Here is a 23,993-nt window from a genome sequence, read left to right as displayed (position 1 = left end):
TGATAGTTATCATTGTTGTTGTCAGATTTTGGGTCACCACTTATTGGGGATGTTACAGAGGGCATTTTGTGGAAGAAAAAAGATTAGTTTCTTTTCTTAGCTGCATTCCATCTCCACAAGGGGGCAGTAGCAACTTCCAAATTGTTTCTCTCCTTGCCAATCACTTCTATTCCCTGGATTTAGAGAGCTTAAGATGTAATTATAGTAGCCATATTTCCTATGTTTTTCTCAAGAAACCTGATAGCTTTGTAAATACATTTCTTATAAGGTTTTGTAAAAAGAGTATCTTTTGTCAGACCTTGTGTTCTAATTTTTGGTTCATAAAATAAGGAAGGTCCAAGCAAAAAGTGGAAAAATTGTTAAATGTGAAAGCAGAGGACCTGGGTTCAAATTCTGTTACTGTCACTTACTATCTGTGTGACTTTAGGTGAATTGTTTCACTTCTCTGGGAGTCAATTATTCATGTGTAAATGGGGTTTGAATCTATCACCCCTAAAGTCACTTTCAGCTCTATGTCTCTATGAGCTTATGATCATAGCAAATGTGGTGACCTGTGACTCTAAAGTTACTGAAAGGTGTTTTTTTGTTTTGTTTGTTTTTAGGATCAAAACGACCTAGGCATGTTTATTGGCAGCTGGGGAAGAGCCAGTGAATAAAATGAACTGAAGATGAGAGAATGAGAGGCAAGGTCGGAAAGGAGACTTCACAGAGGAGACTGGAGGGCATAGATTAAGAGCATAAGTGCCTGGATTATCCTTGCTAAGAGAAGGACTAACTCTTTTTTTTTTTTGGCTAGGCAATGGGGTTAAGTGACTTGCCCAGGGTCACACAGCTAGTAAGTGTCAAGTGTCTGAGTTTGGATTTGAACTCACGTCCTCTTGACTCCAGGGCTGGTGCTCTATCCACTGCACCACCTAGCTGCCCCAAAGGACTAACTCTTTATCACAAATTGGAACAAAGGAAAAGAAAATGGTACATAATGTAGGAGCTGAGGAGTAGGTAGGGGCTATAATATTGGGTATCCAGGGTGATAAACGTGGTCTAAACTGAACACAAACCAGCTGGACTCTAGACGTCCAGGGTTTTGCTTTGTCTGCTGAATTAGAGGAATGCGTGCTTGATCTAGCAAGGCACCATGGACCCAACGAAGGCTAAATGTTTAATGAATGGACATCTTGAGTCTTAAGCTGGGAGAACTTTGAGAGACTAGAAGTACTAGAAGGAGGAGGAGCTGGGACATCCTACCTGTGATTCTGATTTCAGAGACTGTATACTGTTCTGATACTATGCCCTGCCATGAAATCTCATCATCATTTGAGAAACAGAAATATAAGAGCTCTTAAAAATATTGTGAATGAATGACACTTTACCGGTGTGTTTTTTTTTCCAGTAATCTCTGTATGGGAAAAACAAGAATGCCACTCTAGTGCTGGTCATTACATGGCCAGTGTTTCTATTACTGGACCCAAAGCCATTTAGGCTGCTGATGGTTTTTGGGTTAGGAACTCAAAGGAAAGTGAAGCTCTGGAGAGGGCATGGTAAGAGGGGCATGGCGGAAAAACCTACAGGAGGTCAAAAATGGGCTCTGTTCTCCAGAACATAATTGTTAGATTAGGTTCTGAACCCATGTTTTTGATGGGGGAAGAGGAAAGACCAGTTAGCTCATTGGTGCAGGCAATTATACCCCTACCTTAATATAAGAGTTAGGCAATTAATGATTTCTTTTAGACTGATTCATGGGGCTGGGGCTAAAACATCCCCTAGATTACTCCATCACAACTAGTGTAAAGAAAAGGCTAAAAAAGCAGACTTATGATATCATCATAGGAGATGAGCATCTCTATGAATGTATTGAATTCAGGGAAACAGTTGCAATACAGTGCTATTTAAATGTTAGAAAACTCACAACGAAAGTTGTGACATTTCCCTGCCTGGGGCTGCCAGGGTGGAGTGACTGTTAAGTCCCCAAAAGGGAAAAAGAGGAATAGCAAAAGAAAGAGGATAAAACGAATGAATGCATGTGTGAAAATAAGCATTTATCAAGCACTTGCTATGTGCCAAGCACTATGTTTAAGTATTGGGGATACAAAAATAAAAAGGATACAATTGAGGGTGCCTCAGTTGTAAAGCAATCTATGTGGGGGAAGTCTTGCTCATACTCCATGGCTTTTAATAAAAATTTATTTTTGTGAAAAAAAAAAACGGCAGGGGGAGGCAGCTAGGTGATGCAATGGATAGAGCATCCTCTTTGGAGTCAGGAAGACCTGACTTCAAATTCGGCCTCAGATACTGTGACCCTGGGCAAGTCACTTAACACTGATTGCCTCATTAGATGAATGAATGAATGAACAAATGATTGAATGAATGAATAATATTCTCCAAAAAAATGGTGGGGAGAGATCTAAGTCTGACTAAAGCATCTTATGTCTATTATTCCTAGGGGGAATTCAACATTTCAATGAATCTATGATAGTATCTATGTGGATATTTCCTCCATTGTTGTAGATTGCAACCCATTCACAGCTCTGCATGATTCTTCTCAATGTTTTTTTCCAATAAATCTTCCTCAACGGCTCTACCACTGGTAGCCTTCCTTTGGCCTCTTAGTTTGTGGGTAGGAGTTTAGCATTTGGGTCATCTATCTACTTTTTCTCAGCCTTGCTACCTGACTGGACAATGTCTTTTTCTGAGCTTACATTTCCTGAATGATCTCCTTTGTGACATTTTCTGAATCTGACTGTCCATTGTGTATTCCTTTGGGTCATTTGCAATTTTGATTCATCAGATGCTCTGGTGATTCTACTCTTATTGATTATGAGGCTAGATCATTTTAGGAGACCTGCAAAAATCTATTTCATTTATGTTTGTTTGTTATCCTTCTTCCACGTTGATTAATTAATATTCCTAGGATGAGTTGGCTTAGTAGAATCTTATGTCAAGTTTTCCGCAAACTCATTTTCTCTCTATCATTTTTTTTGTAAAGTGTTACTTCTTGCAATCTTCTATCACCACTGTCATGCCATGTCATGTTTTACAAGGAATTTATTTCTCTCAAACAGTGTTGTCCTTGGCTTCCCTGTCTCACAGCTAGCCAAAGATATTAAATGCTAACTGAAATGATTTCTGATCTCTTTTGGCCTCTTCATTGTGATGACTGCATTATATTGCTTAATCATCCAAAAGAAATGGTAATAATTCAGGCCAATATCATTACCTTTGTGCATTTTCCTCCACTGCTCATTTAACAGTCTTTTGATTATTTAAATAAGTCCTGCTTGGCACTAGTCTTATTGTTCTTAAAGTCTCTTCTTCTTGGTCCTTCTGACTGAGTGGGGAGGGGAATCGCAAGTGGGACAGAATTTTGCTCAGTCCATTGGTGTTTTTACTATGGATAATAATCGAGGAGAGACAATACTGGGGAGAAAGTTGGTTGAAACAGCAAGGAGGCAGGATTCTAGACTTAGCAGATAAAATAAAAGCAGGTCAAAGAAGCGTAGTTAGAATCACGGGCCAGGTTCTGGGGTAGGTAGATAGCTGGATAGACTACCAGGCCTGGAGTCAGGATGACCTGAGTTCAAACCCTGCCTCAGACACTTACTAGTGTTGTGACCCTGAGGAAGTCACTTAACCTCTGTTTGCCTCTGTTTCCTCATCTGCAAAATAAGGAAAATAATAGCACCTACCTCCCAGGGTTGTTGTTTTGATCATTCAAATGAGATAGCAATTGTAAAGTGTTTAGTACTGTGCCTAGCACATAGTATGCGCAATATAAATGTTAGCTATTATTCTTATTTTAACATAACATGGAACAAGTCAGAATGTAGCCACTATGAAGATATTAGAACTAACAATGTTCCTTGAAGGCAACAAAGAGGAGGATTGATAACCTCCTATAGCTTTTGAAGGTTTTCTCTTTTAATTCTTAAAATTGAGTGGCCCTGAGCTGTTACCTGATACTTGGCAAGGATCTGATACCACTAACCTATTGACTTGGGATCAATGTAACTTATTTTTAAAAAATCCATGTTTGATATAATCAACATGGACAAATAGTTATCAATTAATCAATGAGAATTTATTAAGAACCTACTACTGTTCTAGGCTCTGGACCTAGACGAAAGTCCTTGTACTCAAGGAACTTATACTCTATCAGGGGAGAAAAAATATGCATATATATATGTGTGTGTGTGTGTGTGTGTATACATACATACGTATATATATACATACATATATGGGGGGAGGTTACTAACAACTGGGGGGGCAGGAAAGATTTCTTGTAGAAGGTGGTGTTTAATACGAATTTTGAAATAAACTAGGAATTCCAAGAGTCAGAGGTGAGAATGGTACACACTGCCATCAGTGCAAAGGAACAGAGATAGGAGATGAATTTCATGTATGAGGAATAGTAGGAAGGCTAATACGGCTGACCATAAACTACCTGGAAGGGGGTTATGGGCAATAAGTCTAGAAAGACAATTTGACACCACAAATGCCAAACAGAAGAGTTTATCTTTGATGAGATGGTAAGGAACAATTGGAGTTCATTGATGTGAGAGAGTCACGGTCCTACTCGGGTTTTAGGAAAATCATTGAGTGAAGGATAGTTAATAATTTGGATAACAGATAGGAGTAGGGGAAAACTTAAGGTAGAGGGAACAATTTAAAGTCTACTTCAGTAGTCCAAGTGAAAGATAATAAGGGCCCAAACTAGAGAGGTAACTTTATGAGGGGAATAAAAAGTGATGGATGTGAAAGATTTTATGGAGATACAATGAATAAAATTTGGCAACTGATTGGATTCCTGGGGTTAATAAGAATGGCAGTGCTAAGAATGATATCAAGTTTGAGAACTGGGAGACAGGAAGGATGATGATGCCCTTTGTTAGAAGTAGGGACATTTGGAAGAGGGGGTAGGTATTTTGGATGTGTTGAGTTTGAAATATCAATAGGATTATCAAGAAGGTAGAATCTCTCTGCTTGGAGATCTCTCAGAATTTAAGAAATTCACTTATAATGGGGGTTTGGCACATGACCAGATCACCTAAGATGGAGTCACCCGCTTAGAGCAAAGGAGGCCATCTTCCTTATAGTCAAGTGCAGGAAAAAGAGGCAGACAGTGCTTAGGTAGTTTTAGGGATTCAGACAGTTCTGGCTATGCAGCTAACAGAAAATGGTTTCTTTCCCCCACAAGGTAGGACGACAGAGACCAGAAGTAGGTCTCCCCAGTATCTTCTACGTGGATGATTCCATAATAGGTGATCTGCTCATGTGCTAAACCCCCTTTACACAGCACTCTGGGTTTGAAGGTAATGTAATAAGTGACATGGCCTTTCTACAGGGGCTACTTGCCCTCTGGCAATATTGTGTGCCACATAGCTGGCCTGAAGAAGACATTTTTATTTAAATGAAGTGTAGGAGAAAATGAAGAGAAGACACAGACAATAAAAGGCTTATCACTTTATTGGCTTGACGGTCCAAGTCAGAGCCCAGATGGAGGTGGAAAGAGGAAGGTTCTGGGGACTTCAGCTGTTGGCAACAATCGTCTCCTTGATCCAGTCCACATAATTGCAGACCTTGGTGTATACACCAGGCTTGTTCTTCACAGCACAGCCAGAACCCCAGGAGACAATACCCTGAAGTTCTCCATTACAGACCAGAGGGCCGCCTGAGTCTCCCTGAGGAGAGAGAACATGGATGAATGAGGAGCATATGAAAGGAAGAGATGGGATGACTACTTCTACATTAGTCTAAAGGTTGAAACCATAGACTTTTAAAGTTGGAAGAGACTTTGGAGATCTTCTAGTCCAGGCATTTTTAACCTTTTTTTTTGTTTGTTTTATGAACACCTTTGGCAATCTGCTAAAGCCTATTGACCTCAGAATAATGCTTTTTAAATGAAATTCATAAGATTATAAAGGATACCAATGACATTGTAATATCTATCTATCTCTCTGTCTGTCTATCTATCTATCTATCTATCTATCTATCTATCTGTATCTATAAAAGTATGTAGACATTGGGTTAAGAACCCCACCCTAATTCTCTACCTGATGCACCCTCCAGATTCTCACAGCTATTTTCTTACCTCCATTCTCACCAGCCCTCCCCACCTCTGCAACCTACTTTTCTTTCCTTATGCTCAGTTCCACCAAAAAGCAATCCAGGACCTTGGGTCAAAAAGCCAAAGTGTATTGGGATTCTCTGCAGATGATGAGTTTTCCTTCACTAAAGGATAAGTCTTTAGGAATGGAGGAAAAGCTCCATGACTACTTTGGAGGAGATGTTGTAGAGGAGATTTTTGGTAGAGTACATATTAGACTAAATGGCCATTGAGGTATTTTCCAACATGGAGATTAGGAGATTCTGTTGAATATTAGTCTTCTTTCATCTCAATTTGGGGCTGCTCCAGGGAGTAAAAGTCTGAGCAGGGGAAAGCTCCTTAAACTTTCTACTCCCCAAGGCCTGGATGGTTATTGTCTTCTTCTTCTCTTCCCCCCCCCATCCCATTCACAGACAGGCTCTTTGCAGATACTCATGACCCCAACATGAAGAAGAATAGGGCTATACCTGACAGGTATCTTTTCTTCCTTCTAGGAAGCCAGCACAGACCATGTTTTTGGTGACTCTTCTAGGATAAGAGGCCTGGCATTCAGCATCAGACAGAAGGGGAGCACTCAAACACTGTAGGAGATTGGGGTAGTCAACTGTGGAAAAAATGGGGGAGGGAGGAGAAAGAATGGTCAATAAAGCAGGGTGGGAAGATTGGCTAGAGGACTAAATTCTAAGATCAGGTAAGACAGAGAGATACTGAAACAGTTTGAATCCAGGAAAAAGAAGAACATTTGCATTTTTCCCTTCTCTAGACTCTTAAGCAGTCTGTACCTTTCTTATGAAACTTCTCCTATACCTCTTTATACTTTAGTTACTTCTAAACTTGTCTTCTTCTCTCTCCTTGACTATAAGCTTCTTGAGGGAAGGGCTTAGTTGTATTTTTTTCTTCATCTTCCTTGCACAAAGCAGATACCCAAAGAATGTTTGTTTGACCAAAAGAGACAAAATTGAAGGTTGTGGTGAGATGGCCCTTCAAGGAAAACACTATGTTATTCTAATAGTGTTTTTAAAGTATTTGTGGTTTTGTAAAATAATTGAGGTAGGCTTGTAGAAAGAGACCCCTAACTGGAGGTGGTGGGCACAGGTACCTGCATACATAGAGAAGTGGTGGAGAGAGTGTTAATGGTAATTGAAGTCCAGGTGTTTCTGGTGTTTAGGCCTTGCCAGTGGGTAGAGGGCTAGTTTAACCAGTTGAACTTAGTAAGAGGCAAAATGAGAGGCAGGAAAGTCAAAACTGGAAAAAGAAGTCGGTTATGTATGGGCACTGGAAGGAGCACCAGGAATCTAAACAAAAGGACCTTTGACTTCATCTAGTCAAACTCATTTTACAAATGAAGAAACAGAGGCCCAGAGAGCTTCTGAAGGTTCCTAAAGTCAACAGCTAAGAAGTATAGGATCTGTGATTCAAATCCAAATCTTCTGATTCATTGGCCCATGAGGCTTCCCACTGGTCCCTGAAAATGATCCAGTCCTTTAGAGTTATCTGGACAGGGCTTAGGTTAAGCTGAAACATTAGTTAGAGGTAAAGGAGTGTAATTTCATAGAAAGCAAGGGTTCTTAACCTTTATTGTATCCTGAAACCCTCTGGCAGTCTGGTGAAGACTATGGACCCTTTCTCAGAATAATATTTTTAAATTCATATAACAAAATACTTAGTATTAAAAAAGAAATTAATTATATTCAAATAATATTAAAATGGAAAAACGTTCAAGGACTCCAAGTTAAGAACTCCCAATCTAAGGAGATAATTATCTTTACCTTTGCTCAGGGAATAGTTTTGGTTGCAGACCTTGAGTTGGATCAGGGGTAGGAACAGGATTCCAGAAACATGATGAAATAATGTTGAATTAGAGAAAACTTCTATCATTTTTAAAAAATTTGTCAATTCTGTAAATTATTTTGTTTCATTTTGCCCTGTCCTTTCTATTTATTAAGCTAGTAACTATTTCCTGGTTGAGTTAAAGAAAGCAAAATTTTTCAGTAGTTGGTTCAGAAAATCAGGAGAACCGTTCAATATCATTTGGGGCTTTGAATAGGCTGGTGGCAGTTGGGGAAAGAAAAGGAAGAAGCCCTTCAGAATAAGGGCTTTGGGGTTACAATGTGGACATTCTTTTCAGTGTCCTAGAGGCAATCCTGAGATTTAGTGAGAGCTAAGAGATGTGTCACTATAGAGGATAAGAAGGAAGAAGCTGACCTGAGCGGCTAGTACAAGAGGAGGAACACAGGACAAAATAATAATAATAACCAACATCTATATAACACTTTAAGGTTTACCTCACAGCAATCATGGGATGTAGGTGCTATTATTATCCTCATTTTACAGATGAGGAAAGTTAGGTTGAACCAGCTAAGGTGACTTGCCCATAACCACATAACTAGTAAATATTAGGAGCAGCATTTGAATTCTTGGCTTCTTGATGTCATCTAGATGGCAATGTGACTCACCACCATGGCTCAAGGTGTTGCCCCAACCAGAGATGAGACACCTTGTGCCTGTGGAGGCACAGGAGTGGGGCAAGGCGATGGGAGCAACTTGTCTACTGAGAATGGCAGGTGTTTTCAGCTTAATCAGCATGATGTCATTATCCATGGTCTTCCTGTTGAAGCCTGGATGCAGGATGACCTTTGCTGCATGGATAAACTGTTCATTTCCTTCAGGGACTCTGATGTCATTCTCTCCCAGTCTCACCTGGAAGTGCTGGCTGGGAAGGAAAATAGTGCTCAATAATAGAAGTATCTTTAGGGGGTATTCTTTCCCCAGCCTGGGTTCTATATTCTATCTAGAGTTTTTGACTCAGTTGATTTTGAATCAACTATAGTGCATTTCAAGATAGAAAGTCAAGCATATATGGAGAAGGTGGGAATGTGTGTATGTGTGATGTGGTGGCCTCCCTGTCTTAGTCTTAAAGAGTGGTGGAGAAGAGGGAGATAGTAATTGAGAGATGTCTTTTACCCACTGCTGATGATGGAGGCTAACCTATGGGGGACCAAGAACCATTAAACTTACTTTATGGCCTGGTCTGCTTTTTTTACCACCTTTCCTCCCACCTTCCACCTGCTTATTCTAGGTGGCTCTGCAGATAAAGAGGTTAAGTTCTCAGAATTTCTTTCTTTTCTTTCTCATTTCACACAACTTTCTCCCTAAGCTCTTTAACATTGAAACCAAGCAACCCCTAAATAAGAAAATGTGTAATGGGAATATGACATCTCTTTTTTTTGTAGAGTGTTCTATTGATCCAGCCTATGTTTGCATATACATCATGAACATTTTCCTTGAGAAAGTAATTTGCATGCATCAGACATGAAAAACACCAAATAGCATCATAAAAACCGAAAGTTTTTGTCAGGAAACAATTGGTTAGGTGTTAGTCAGATCCTGTCACTTACAAGCGGTAGCAGTGAGCAGCAGAAAGCACCCATTTTCTATTGATGAGGGAGCCACCACAGATATGGTAGCCAACATTCAGGGACACCTGGTAGGAGAGAGAGTTCTTCTCACAGGTGTAACCTCCAACAATCTTGTCATCGTCATCATCATCATCAGAAGGGAAAGCAACTTGGGAGGAAATGGAACAAGCAAATAACAAATTAGCAATGTTAAAAACTTGACCACTAGTGATGATTTCAGTGATTAAGCATCCACAGGTTACTTCTAATTCTAATATTATATGACTCCATCATTACTTGAATTATAACCATCATTAACAACAAAATTGCTTTACTCTTCCTTATCCTCAGCAGTCTTTTTTTTGTTTTGCTTTGTTTTTTGGTGAAGCAATTGGGGTTAAGTGACCTGCCCATAGTCACACAGCTAGGGTTATGTGTCTGAAGCTGGATTTGAACTCAGGTCCTCCTGACTCCAGGGCCGGTGCTCAATCAACTGTGCCACTTAGTGGCCCCAGTCCTCATCATTTAATATCATGACAAGGAACAGGCAGGAGGGGTGTGGGGCTGAACCCTATGTGTCATTTCTAACATTGTGTTCCTTTGAGTTCGCTAATGAGAACAGTGGTTATGGTAATAATGAGCAGGGTAGAGAGAAACAGGCAGATTACTAACTCATTGGTCAATGGAAACTGCCTTTGTCTCTCTGACTCTCAAATCTTTTCAGAACTTATGGAAGAGAAAATCTGACAATAGCTTCAGGCTTATGTCTGGGCTCACTTGAAAGAATAGTCATCAATACCCCCTCATTTGGCCAGGTTTTCAAAACCTTGAAAGCTTCATCTGTTAATCGGTGTCTCTGATCACCACCTTGATTATCCCTGTTCTGCTTTCTCATGATCCTTCAGCCTTTTTGTGTCAGGGAATGTTGGCATAGCCTCAAAACAAATTAACTAACTGAATGAATGAATAAATAGATAGATAAATAGAATAATAAAAAAGTTAAATAACAAATAAAAAAACCTGTTGAGTTCTATTCTATTGAATAAATTAAATAACAAACAACAAAAGCCTATTAAGTTATATTCTATTTTTTTCTCACATCTCTTCCTTTGGGGGTCAGATTATGAAAAAAAACTTCTGTGATCTCACCTAGACAGAACACACTCTGAGCAAGATCCCCTCCCCTTCCCTCTTCTCCTGTCCCTTCTCTAGTCAGGTTTACTCCCTCTGTTCACTGGCTTTTATTTTTTTGTCCATCTCATTCTCTTCCTAAATCTGGTCAAGCTTATTTCCCTCCTGGCTTCTTACTCCTCCCTCACACCCTCTCCCCCAAGCTTCCATTTCTATTTCCATCTCTTTGGCTAGATGTTCAAGCAAGCAAAGAACCCATGTGGGTGCATATGAGAGAAGACAGGTGAAACCTATACAAGGAACCAATGCAGGGTTGTTAGGTGAGAAGGAGAAAATCTAGGCAGATCCAAAGGGAATACATGGGAAGATAGAGTCACTGGAAAGGGAAAAGACAGAAAGACAGCATGAGAGAGGTGAAGAAGCTCTGAAGGAGTGATAATGACAGGGGCATGAAGGGAAGAGTGGATCTTACCAGCTGCTCCCATAAAGGCTAAGATCAGCAGGGACTTCATGGTTGCAGAGGTATAACTGACTGTGGTTAGAAGCCTCTGTTTTATACCTCACCAGATGAAAGAAGTTGGTGTCTGGAGCAGGGAAGGTAATTTGTCTCCTGCAGTACACCAACCAGCCAGTTTTCTTTTTTCCCATGGTCTTGCATCAGAATTTGAAAAATAGAGATTGAAAAATTTAGAGATTGATGACTAGCCAATAATCAAGAAGGATTTGTAGACATAAAGAATACCTGGTCCCACTAAGGACACCTGGGATAAAATGACTAGCCCTTCAGAATAGGTCAGGCTCCCATAAAGGCCAATCTGGAATTTTTCTGTTGACTTCTACTCTTTACAGTGAGGATTAGAGTGATAATAGTAGAGGAAGAGGAGGAATAAACAGTTGAATGAGGTTCAAGTAATTCCATTCTATGTGCTGCCATCTTGGAGATTTACTAAGCCTATTACTGGAAAGCTCTCTGACTAAGAATTAAATGAAGGAGCAGGGTTAGTATAAGCAAATGATTCCCTCACTCAGGGATCTTGGACCCTTAAGAAGTTATCCTGTCCATGGAGCTGAGCAGGAGGTCAGACTAAATTCTAGATCTTCAGAAAATGAGCACACTCACATGAAGCAGGGTTGGGAAACAGTCTGGCTCTAGTGTCTCAGCTTATCCTCCTAAGCTTTGATACCTTGGTCCCCTGAACAAACTTTTGGGGATTCAGAGATGTTCACAGGGCAAGCAAATCAGCTAAATTATGTTAAAAGCAAAAGACCTATATCTGGCTTGTTTTTAATATGTACAGATAAAAGCACTTAACTTGAAACACTCAGGAAAATTAGAGGGAGGACAGTGGGGAAGGGGAATAGAAGGAAAAGATATATATATATATATATATATATATATGGGGATCACAGTCACCCAAAAGATAAGGATACAACTAGATCTCCAGAGGGCAGGGTACATCTTTGACTTGGCCAAAAAAGTAAATCCATACCTTGGATGAGATAATATTGAAACCATGGCAGAAAAAGGAAAGGGGTGGATGATTATATGAAAGGTTCCATCCAGACCCAGTATTCAGGTTATACCAGGCTCTTGCCACCCTTCCCAGTTCCATGAGGGCACACCTGGGCATTCCCATGCAACAGAACTATTTGGGGATGCAGAAGAGGGCCAAGTGTTTTATAAGGATGGACAAGGTCTTGTTTAGTCACTTCTGATTGGTTTTCTATTTCCACTGTCATAGGCAGGTAGGTGCCAACTAGGAAGCCGGATGTTTTCAGTAAGATTCCAGATATAGAGTAGTTGCAGGGTGAAGGGAGGGAGATTAGGATAGGTAGATGTTCTAGGAAAGTGCAGGACTGAATCTCCAGGTGGGAGAAGGAGAATGTTTGGAGCCTATCAAAGTAGAGGCAAGCTATTAAAATAAAGACTAGTCTCCCTGCCCCTCCAAAAATAAAGAACTAAGAATAGATTTTTAGGGGTACTATCAAATCTGGATATCTGGGTGCCAGGAAAGAATGAACTTTTTGGTTGCATAACTAATATGTCTAGCTAGACCAAGCCCTTTCTCCCAGGGAGAAGAGGGGAAATATAAACAATGCCAGAATGATGGGTGACTCTATGGTTACAGATCCTCCCACCAACACCACCACCACCACCACCAACCAATAACCTTCATATTTATCCATAGTTCACCTACCCATGATTACCAAATTAAATAACCAATTTCATTGCAAAGTGTCTGTTTTTGCTAGCATTTGTAAAAGTCTCTAGTTCTCCTATATATAAAATCTCATAGACCCTGACCCCCTAAGCCACTCAGAATTGGCCTATATAGTATTTATAGAGCTGATTGCCTGGGTTTTGATTATGTGTATGACTATGTTTATGTTCCTTAAAATCCCAAACTCTACAAAATCAGAGACCATAAAAATCATTGTCTTCATTATCACTATCATTTAGACTAAGAAAGTTATGACAAAATTGGTTAACAAAAAAATTTAAATTCACCATAATTTTAAAGACAGAGGGAAAGAATTGGATGAACTACGTACTACATGTGTTTTCATACTGAAAACTTCCAGAAGTTGTGGTTGTGATTGTTGAATTACTGTAACTGATCAATGAAAAATTACAGACAGTAGGAATTGTTCTACAGGATTGGAGAAAGGAAAGTTTTGTTGTGATTTTAGAAAAGAGGAAGAAGTCATATTCTTTAGGTGATAGACTACTGAAGCTTCAGGATTACTAAACAGATGGTTTGTAAAAGCAGTGATCATTATGAGTTAACAGAAATTATCAATACGGAATTATGCCAACCCTGATTCATCTATTCTTTTGACAGATTGCTTGACTGGCAAATTAGAGGCATATTATAAATATATTATTCTTGTATTTCAACAGGATTTTTGATGAATTATTTTACTATACCTTTGTGAACAAGTGTGCTAGTCTAAGCCAGTAATGTCCTAACTATGAATCCAACATTCAGTCTCATGAATGTACAGTCTACTGTCAAGAGAGATTGTTCTCTGCTCTTGATATTCAGTTAGACAAGTCAAGACATAACCTTCATGATGTTATTGGTCCTCTTCAAGATAAAGGACAAATAACAACAATAACTTAGGGTATCCAGGGACCCACTATCTCAGTTGAGATACACAAGGATCTAGCCAAAAGTACAGATTTTCAGAGATTGCATGGGTTGCTGATTATTGAAATCCTCTAGTAACCATTTTTTTGGATAAAAGGTCTAAGATTTCCCCCCCCCAAAACCATTGATACCTTCTTATGCCTTGAAATTGATCTCTCAATGCCTTCAAAGTTGTGTAACCATCAGCATGGACCACCTCTGCATGTACTTGGCTTAGTTCTGCTTCTTTTCTAACCTTTGTTCTCTTCAGCCCCATTTCCACTCTTTCAAGCAGGATTACTGAGGCTGTAATGACTCCAAATGTTGTGATTCCACTAACTTTGAAGGTGAGAAAATTTGTCATCAAAATCTTTATAGATGTTTTCCATTTAGGAAATGTTTGCTGCCCTTCACTCTAATCCTTAGGATTATTATGCTTGATTGAATCATTTAACAAGCTTTTTATCAATTTGTTTTTCCCCCTACTATTTCACATAGATTTTATAAAGTGATACTACTCATAATCTTCCCCTGCTGCTCTTGGAGATTTTGCAGTGGAGTATATATTCTAAACTGGAATTGTCCTCAGCTGCCATGTCTCTCCACTTAGCAAGGGGATCCAGTGTTTGATGGCTGAGAAGGTAATAAGGTTCTTTTGATCTCCTCATTATGGCAATTGCTTTACATTGATTAAGCACTGTCCTCTCTCCCCCTCCCCCAGACACAGACACACACACACACACACACACACACACACACACACACACACACACACACATACTGGAATCGATTATGAGACATGGGAGATACTGGCAAAGGACTGCCCAGCATGGCATGCCCGCATCAAAGAAGGTGCTGTGCTCTGTGAGAGGCGCATAATTGCAGTAGCTCAAAACAAATGTGAGATGTGCAAATTTAGAGACATCTCTACTCCAAATGTTCATATAAACTATCTGTACCTGATCTGTGGGAGAGCCTTCCAAGCTCATATTGGTCTGATCAGCCATAGTCGGACACACTGAACCTTGACTCCAACAGGGCGCTATCATTTTGGTCTTCTTTGAGAATGAAGGACAACAACCTTATTGTGAACTGCATTAATAGAATACTAATGTCTAGAAAAGACAGATTATGATCACATTTTCCTCTTACTTGTATAGGGAGTGCTTGAAGATGGTCCTACAATTTCTATATGAGGTTTCCCCAACATCCACTGTAGTGAAATATTTCTCAGACTGAGTAAAAAGCAAACAGAGTATGGACTTCATAATTAGAGGGTTTGACTTGAAAAGTATGGGTGGAACAGGATACTAGAATGTATAGAAGAATCAAGGTACATTTTAAAACAGAGTAGGGAGAGCCAAGGGGAAGGGAAGTGGATGGTCACAGAATAAGAAGACTCCTATGGCATCATGCCTCCTCAGGTATCAGTTGCTGTGCCTACTTCGGTGTGATTTTGAGGGTTTTCCTCTCTTCTTTATGTATTCTTTCAGGTAGATGATTTAAGCTTAGGTCATCCAGAATGAGGTAGAACTTCCTATATACCTTCTCAATATGCCCTTGATAATGGTCAAACTGCAGCCCAGAGTTCCAGGGATCAAACAGCCACCCACATCACTTAATAGTTACCAGTTTTCCTAGAAAGAGCTATGAGTAAACCCTACTTCTGTGGTGTTGGAAGGTGAAATGTTTATAATAAGCCAGTGGATGAATTGCTTTCTTTCTAACAAGAGGGAGTGGTGGGGGAGTAAAGTAAAAGGTCAGACTCCAACCAGAAGGGTGAGGTTTGAGATTAGCTCAGTTTCAGTGAAATGTGCCTGCTCTTACTGATATCTACACATGTCTCCCTAATCTAATTAGACTGCTTTGCTTCTGTTATACTGTGAAATCATAAAGTTAGAGATGGAAGGAACCCTAGTGGTCATTGAGTCCACAGAAGACAAAACTGAAGCACGGATTAGTTGTATGACTTGCCTAAGGTTACATACCTAGTAACTGTGTAAGGCAGGGTTACACTCAGGTGTTTTTGAGTCCAAGTCAAGTGCTTTCTCCATTATGCTGCCTAGCTGTCTTAATGTTTTAATGGCTGGCTCTAAAATTTAGGTATTGCCTATTGAAGTGGGACAAGACTTGTCCTGCCCTATTTGCTTAAAGACAACAGATCTCCACTAAAAGACCAGCAATAGCATAGGTCTGGAAAGAGGAAGCAAAAGAATGGACAGCCTTGGTGATGGGTAGAAAACGTACATAAACAAATAAAAGATGGTTGTGATTAGGGTCACCAAAACAGCAGGAAGTGGTGGAAGGAAACATAGGTTTATAGAAAATATTTTTAATAGATTGGACCTAGTTGCTGTCAAAAGTGCTTCCCACAACAAAATAGAAACTTACAGCACGAAATGTCTCCAAATCCTGGGACTTGCTGCAATGACTGGATTTGATTTAATTTGATTCCATCAATTTGACTGTACCTAAATATTTATTAAGTGACTATGATGTAGAAGGTGCTATATTAGGTGCTGGGGAGACAAAGATAAACATAATATTGTCTATACCTCCAAAGATCTCACATTCTGCTAAGGGGATATGCTATTGCTGCTTCTTCTTGTTCTGTGGTTTCAGTTGTGTCTGACTCTTTGTGATCCCATCTGGAGTTTGCTTGACAAAGATACTGGAGTGGTTTGTCATTTTCTTCTCCAGTTTATTTTACAGATGAGGAAACTAAGACAAACAGGGTTAAGTGACTTGCCCAGGGTCACACAGCTAGTAAGTGTCTAAGGCTCTATTATCTATATATCTATCTGTCCTTCTGTCTCCATATTTTTAGATTGAATCCCCACTCCCCACTCCAGAGAACATTCTCATTCATGTTCAAAACCTCATTTTGCAAATAAGCTGAGACTGTACTAGTTGGTCCTTTTCTGGTGAGATGACCTATCAGGAGGATCTATTCTTCCTGGATAATATTACCAACTTCCTATAGACCTTTTGCACAGTCCCACCAGTCAGAAACAAAAGCTAAGGATGATGATGAAGTAGTATATGAACTGGAAAACACTTTTGTTTCTTGGTGGAAATGGTTCCTGGGATGCACTAAAACAATATTCCCCGAGTGCCTTCAGTATATTTCTTAAGTCTTTGTTTAAGATGTTGTCAGGAGTTCTTATGTTAATATAGTTTCAAAGTTGCTTATGGGTATAAGTATTTGTATCAGAACAGTTGTGATGCTTCCCTACTTTCTGTTAACCATCTATAAATTGAGGTCAATATACTTTGTTGGATTTGCAGGGAAGTATATTTTACCTCAAAATAAAATAAAAAAGAGATGATATAATTGAAAGGTGCCTCATTGGGGATATACAGGCAAAGACAATGACAATCAGTGACTCATGAAATCCAAAGGCGTAATTCATTAAGAGCCAGAGTAATTTCCTCAGCTTCTATGGGCATCTTTCTTTATCTAGCTTATTCATGGTTCGCATATTTGAAAGTGCCTACAGTTAGGTCTGCTTACCCTAAGTAAATGAATTTCTAAAGGATACCAGCTTCCTTTGTTAACTCCTGATTAAAAAATTAAAAAGTCTTAAAATTCAGGGGCCATGAAGTTTAAACTAGGATGAAGTTTCACTCTAAAGTCCTGACAGAACTGATAAATTCCTGGCTAGTCCTCACCTGGACTGTGGCACGTACTAAATCAGAATGAAGGGGACGGATTGCAATGTACTCTCACTGTTTGCTTTGTTTTAATATCAATAACTTATAAGTAAGCAAATTCTCTCTAAGGAAGAACTGCTTTTCTGTTTCAATCCCTGAAATGGACCATTATACTGTGTCCCCCATGGAATTTGTGTGGGAAGGAGACAGGAATGAGAAAGTCATTTTAGGTTGCAACCATGAGAAAAATGTAGGCATTACCATATGTTGGAACATTCAACTTGCCAAGGACATGTACCTATAAACAAAAATGTCATTAATCCTCTTTCAACATAGTTGCTATTTCTACTACTCATGGGAAATAGAGCTGCTGTTGTCCATGGAAAACCATGACCTTGAAGTTCCTTCCACCCTAACCTTTGGCTGAAGCCCTGTCCTTTACACCCACATAGGAGCCTAAGGTAGCTCATACAAGGGATATTGTAGAGAGGTAAGAAGGGGACCATGCTATGATTTGTGGGCAGGTGTTAATGGAAAGGGATGTTGAACAAAGGTCACCTACCTTGTCAGTCTTCTTCATCCCAGTCTTTGTGATCTGCACAAAAAAGGGGTACATGTTGTGTGTTTTTGTTGGGGGTGGGGGAGATTGAAGTTAATGTCTATCAGTCACTGTAATGAATTGGTCATGGTCATAGGGTAGTAACAAAGGAGGGGACTATTGCTCTGCATCCCTATACTTCCATATCAGAAAGAAAGAAAAAAAAATCTCTGCCCCAAAAGGGAGGGTCAAAAGTAAACCTATGTTTTACTAATCCTGGGGGTAGTGAGAGATTCTGGTGGTCCTGAGGTGCATAGCTGGGTAGTCTACTGTATAATCTAATATAATGTGGATTTTGTCTGTGATATCACTCTATCTAGAAACTCTCATAGTTCCAGGGACACAACTTCTATGGAAAGAGAGAGAGGAAGAAATTAGATTTTCATTAGATATGATATATCAGGATGGGCTAATCAATCACCACAGTAGTAGTGTCTAAACCACTGAGGGTCCAGAAGTGCAAGCATATTATAACCAGGGTAACCAGACATATTGTCTGAATGAAAAACCAAGGCATGTGCTCTGACAAATGATATTTTACATTCTTTTCTTGATATCAGGCTGGCTCAGAAAATTCAGGAGGTGTGCTCACTATAACTATGGCCTAGAGCTTTCTGAAATCAATTGATGGAAGTGGTTGAGCATGGATAAAAACAATGAAAACGACCATATTTCCTTTTTGGATATGGAAAACAGTGAAGAACAGATGACTATCACTTTTTTCTTTTATTTGTTTGCACTTAATAGTATTTTACTTTTTCCAATTACATGAAAAGATAGATTCAACATTCGCTTTTATAAGAAAGTTCCAAATCTTTTCTCCCTCCTTCCTTCCCTTTCTCCTCCCCAAGATGGCAAGCAATCTGATATAGGCTATACACGTACAATCATATTAAACTTATTTCCACATTAGTCATGTTGTGAAAGAAGAATCAGAACAAAAGAGAAAAACCCGTGAGAAAGAAAAAAACAAAAAGAAGAAAGTAAAAATAGTATGCTTGCATCTGCATTCAGACTCCATAGTTCTTTCTCTGGATGTGGATAGCATTTTCTACCATGAGTGTTTTGAAATTGTCTTGAATCATTGTATTGCTGAGAAGAGCTAAGTCTATCATAGTTGATCATAGCAATGTTGCTGTTACTGTGTACAATGTTCTCCTGGTTCTGTTCACTTCACTCAGCATCAGTTCATGTAAGTCTCTCCAGGTTTTTCTAAAATCTACCTGCTCATCATTTCTTATAGTACAATACTATCCCATTATATTCATATGCCACAACTTGTTCAGCCACTCCCCAGTTGATGGGCATCCCCTCCATTTCCAATTCTTTGCCACCACAAAATGAATTGCTATAAATATTTTTGTACATGTGAGTCCTTTTCCATTTTTAATGATCTCTTTAGGATACAGACCTATAAGTGGTATTGTTGGATCAAAAGGTACGTATGGTTTTATAGTTTAGTATAGTTCCAAATTGCTTTGGATAGAGTTCCAAATTGCTCTCCAGAATGTTTGATCAGTTCACAACTCCAGCAACAATGCATTAGTGTTTCCAATTTTCCCACATCTTCTCCCAGAATGTTTGATCAATTCACAACTCCAGCAACAATGCGTTAGTGTTCCAATTTTCTAACATCTTCTGCAACATTTAGCATTTGCCTTTTCTGCTGTATTAGCCAACCTGATAGGTGTGAGGCAGTACCTCAGAGTTGTTTTAATTTGCATTTCTCTAGTCTAATCTCTAATTTGATTAGAGAAATATAGTGATTTAGAGCATTTTTTCATTTGACTGTAGATGGCTTTAATTTCTTCATCGGAAAAGTGCCTTCATATCCTTTGACCATTTATCAGTTGTGAAATGACTTTTATTCTTATAAATTTGACTCAGTTCTCTATATATTTTAGAAATTTGGCTTTTATCAGAAACACTGGCTGTAAGAAATTTTTTCCCAGCTTTCTCCTTCCCTTCTATTCTTGGCTGCATTGGCTTTGTTTGTGCAAAACCTTTTTAAATGAATGTAATCAAAATATCCACTTTACATTTCATAATGTTTTCTATCTCTTGTTTGGTCATAATTTTTTCCCCTTCTCCATAGATCTGACAGAAAAACTATTCCTTGCTCTCCTAATTTGCTTATGGTATCATCCTGTATGTCTAAATCATGTACCCATTTTGATCTTATTTTGTTATCCAGTGTAAGAGGTTGGTCTATGCCTAGTTCTACCATACTGTTTTCCAGTTTTCCCAGCAGTTTTTATCAAATAGTGAGTTCTTGTCCCAGAAGCTGGAGTCTTTGGGTTTATCAAACAGTATATTGATATAGTCATTTACTACTGTGTCTTGTGTACCTAACCTGTTCCATCACTCTATTTCTTAGCCAGTAGCAAATAATTTTGATGATAGCCACTTTACAATATAACTTTAGATATGGTATGACTAGTCCACTTTTGCATTTTTTCATTAATTCCCTTGATATTCTTGACCTTTTGTTCTTCCAGATGAATTTTGTTAGTATTTTTTCTACCTCTATAAAATATTTTTGGTAGTTTGATTGGTATGGCACTGAATAAGTAAATTAATTTAGGTAGAATTGTCATTTTTATTGTATCAGTTCAGCCTACCTATGAGCAATTTGTATTTTTCCCATTTGTTTAGATCTGACTTATTTGTGTGAAAAGTGTTCTATAATTGTGTTCATATAGTTCCTGGGTTTGTCTTGGAAGGTAGATTCCTAAATATTTTATATTGCTGTAGTTATTTTAAATGGAATTTCTCTTTCTATCTCTTGCTGCTGGGCTTTGCTAGCATTATGTAGAAATTCTGATGATTTATGTGAATTTATTTTATATCCTTCAACTTTGTTAAAGTTGTTAATAATTTCAAGTAGTTTTTTAGTTCATTTTCTAGAACTAAGTATACCATCATATGATCTGAAAAAAGTCATAGTTTTGTTTCCTCATTGCCTATTCTAATTCCTTCAATTTCTTTTTCTTCTCTTACTGCTAACACTAATATTTCTAGTATAATATTGAATAATAGTGGTGATAATGGGCATCTTTGTTTCTCCCCTGATCTTATTGGGAAAGCTTCTAACTTATCCCCATTACATTTAATGCTTACTGATCGTTTTAGATAGATACTACTTATTATTTTAAGGAAAACTCCATTTATTCATATAATCGCTAGTGTTTTTAATAGGACTGGGTGCTGTATTTTGTCAAAAGTTTTTTTATGAATCTATTGAGATAATCATATGATTTCTATTAGTTTTGTTATTCATGTGGTCAATGATGAGGATAGTTTTCCTAATATTTCACCAGCTCTGCATTCCTGGTATAAATTCCACCTGGTCATAGTGTATTATCCTTGAGATAAATTGATGAAAACTCTTTGCTTATATTTTATTTAAAAATTTTTCACCAATATTCATTAAGGAAAATGGTTTATAATTTTGTCTCCCTGTTTTGGATCTTCCTGGTTTAGGTATTAACACCATATCTGTGTCACAAAAAGAATTTGGTAGGACTTCTTCTTTGCCTATTTTTCCAAAGAGTTTATAAAGTATTGGAATTAATTGTTCTTTAAATGTTCACTTGTAAATCCATTTGGCCCTGGAGATTTTTTCTTAGGGAGTTCACTGATTGCTTGTTCTATTTCTTTTCTTAAAATGTGGTTAGTTAAGTATTTTATTTCCTCTTCTGTTAATCTGGGCAATTCATATTTTTGTAAATATCTGTTTTGCTTGGATTGTCAGATTTATTGGCATACAGTTGGGCAAAAGAGCTCCTAATTATTGCTTTAATTTCCTCTTCATTGGTGGTGAATTCACTGTTTTCAATTTTGATACTGGTAATTTGGTTTTCTTCTTTTTAAATAAAATTAACCAAAGTTTTATCTATTTTATTGGTCTTTTCATAGAACCAGCTCTTATTTTTATTTATTAGTTCCGTAGTTTTCTCACTTTCAATTTTATTAATCTCTCCATTGATTTTCAGAATTTCTAATTTGGTATTTAATTGGAGGACTTTAATTTGTTCTTCTTTTAGCTTTTTTACTTGCATGCCCAATTCATTGATTTCCTCTTTCTCTATTTTGTTCATGTAAGCATTTAGAGATAAACAATTTCCCCTAAGAACTTCTTTGGGATGCATCTCATAAGTTTTGGTATGTTGTCTTATTATTGTCATTCTCTTTGGTGAAATTATTGATTGTTTCTATGATTTGTTGTTTGACCCACTCATTCTTTAGGATTAGAATATTTAGTTTTCAATTAAATTTTAGTCTATCTTTCCATGGCCATTTATTATATGTAATTTTTATTACATCATGATCTGAAAAGGATGTATTTAATATTTTTGCCTTTCTGCATTTGATTGTGAAGTTTTTATGCCCTAATACATGGTCAATTTTTGTGTAGGTGCAATGTACCACTGAGAAAAATGTATATTCCTTTCTATCGTCATTCAATTTTCTCCATAGGTCTACCATATCTAATTTTTTGGGGGGAGTGAGGGTAATGTGATTTGTCCAGAGTCACAAAGCTAGTGAGTGTTATGTGTCTGAGGTTGGATTTGAACTCAGGTCCTCCTGACTCCAGGGCCAGTGCTGTATCCACTGTGCCACCTAGCTGCCCCCCATATCCAACTTTTCTAAAATTCTATTCACCTCTTTAACATCATTCTTGTTTATTTTGTGGTTAGATTTATCTAGTTCAGAGAGGAGGAGGTTGAGGTCCCCCACTAGTATAGTTTTGCTGTCCATTTCTTCCTGTAACTTATTAATTTCTTTTCTAAGAATTTGGATGCCATACTACTTAGTGCATATATGTTTAGTATTGATATTATTTCATTGTCTATGCTACTTTTTACCAAGTTGTAGTTTCCTTATCTCTTTTAATTAGCTTTATTTTTGCTTTTGCTTTGTCTGAGATCAGGATTGCTACCCCTGCTTTTTTTTTTTAACTTCTGTTGCAGCACAATATATTCTGCTCCAGCCTTTTACATTTACTCTATGTGTATCTCTCTGCTTCAGATGTGTTTCTTGTAAGCAACATATTGTAGGATTCTTGTTTTTAGTCCACTCTGCTATACACTTCTATTTTATGGGAGAGTTCATCCCATTCACATTCACAACTATGATTACTAACTGTATGTTTCCCTCCATCCTATTCCCTCCTCCCTGTTTATACTTTTCTCTCTCTTTTCACCCTGTCCTTCTTCACCAGTGCTTTGCTTCTCACACCACCTCCCTAAAAATGCCCTCCTTTCTATCAGCCCTCTCCCTTTCCACTTTTTCCTCCTACTTCCCTATGGGGTAAGATAAATTTCTATACCCAATTGAGTGCATATGTTATTCCCTCTTTGAACAGAATCCAATGAGAATAAGGTTCAAACAATGCTCACCCCTTCTTTCCCTTTACTGTGTAGGTCTTTCAATCCTCTTCATGTGATATAGTTTACTCTATTCTGCCTCCCCTTTTCCTCTTCTCCCGGTAGAATCCTTTTTTTACCCTTTAATTTTTTATATCATTATATCAAAGTCAACTTCTACTCACACCCTCTATGTATATCCCTTTCTAAATGCCCTAATAAAGATACAACTGTCAAGAGTTACAAGTATCATTTTCCCATGTAGGGATGTAAGTAGTTTAGCCTTATTGAATAACATGTTTTTTTTCTTTCCTGTTTACCTGTTTATGCTTCTCTTGAGTCTTATATTTGAAGATCAAATTTTTTGTTCAGCTCTGGTCTTTTCATCAGAAATGTTTGAAAGTCTCCTATTTAATTAAATATCCATCTTTTCCCCTGAAAGATTATGTTCAATTCTGCTGGGTAGTTGATTCTTGGTTGTAATCCAAGCTCCTTTGCTTTGTGGAATAGCATTTTCCAAGCCCTCTGATCCTGACTGTGGCTTCTTGATATTTTAATTGCTTCTTTTTGTCTGCTTGCAATATTTTCCTCTTGTTCTGACAATTCTGGAAT

General features: G+C 38.2%; 1 protein-coding gene across 1 annotated transcript; it reads right to left on the bottom strand.

The window, feature by feature from the left end:
• Window positions 1-5,522: 5,522 nt before the first annotated feature.
• On the bottom strand, window positions 5,523-11,141 carry LOC114027282 (anionic trypsin-like). The gene is made up of 5 exons (XM_027841272.1): window positions 11,102-11,141; window positions 9,499-9,667; window positions 8,557-8,813; window positions 6,568-6,704; window positions 5,523-5,675 (listed from the first exon to the last, which is right to left on the bottom strand). The coding sequence occupies exons 1-5, from the start codon at window positions 11,139-11,141 to the stop codon at window positions 5,523-5,525; spliced, it is 756 nt and encodes a 251-aa protein (XP_027697073.1).
• Window positions 11,142-23,993: the final 12,852 nt, after the last annotated feature.

This window comes from Vombatus ursinus, unplaced genomic scaffold (genome assembly GCF_900497805.2).
Source record: "Vombatus ursinus unplaced genomic scaffold, bare-nosed wombat genome assembly UNPS02014858.1, whole genome shotgun sequence".
NCBI classification, from domain to species: Eukaryota; Metazoa; Chordata; class Mammalia; order Diprotodontia; family Vombatidae; genus Vombatus; species Vombatus ursinus.
The sequence above is the reverse complement of the archived record's forward strand: the minus strand, read 5'-3'. Positions and strand labels throughout refer to the sequence as shown.

Coding starts and splice junctions, on each gene's coding strand:
- LOC114027282 (XM_027841272.1), bottom strand. CDS start 11,141: ATGAAGTCCCTGCTGATCTTAGCCTTTATGGGAGCAGCTG. Junction 9,668..11,101: donor AGCCTTTATGGGAGCAGCTG/GTAAGATCCACT, acceptor TTTCCTCCCAAG/TTGCTTTCCCTTCTGATGAT. Junction 6,705..8,556: donor CAACACCTTGAGCCATGGTG/GTGAGTCACATT, acceptor TTTTTTCCACAG/TTGACTACCCCAATCTCCTA.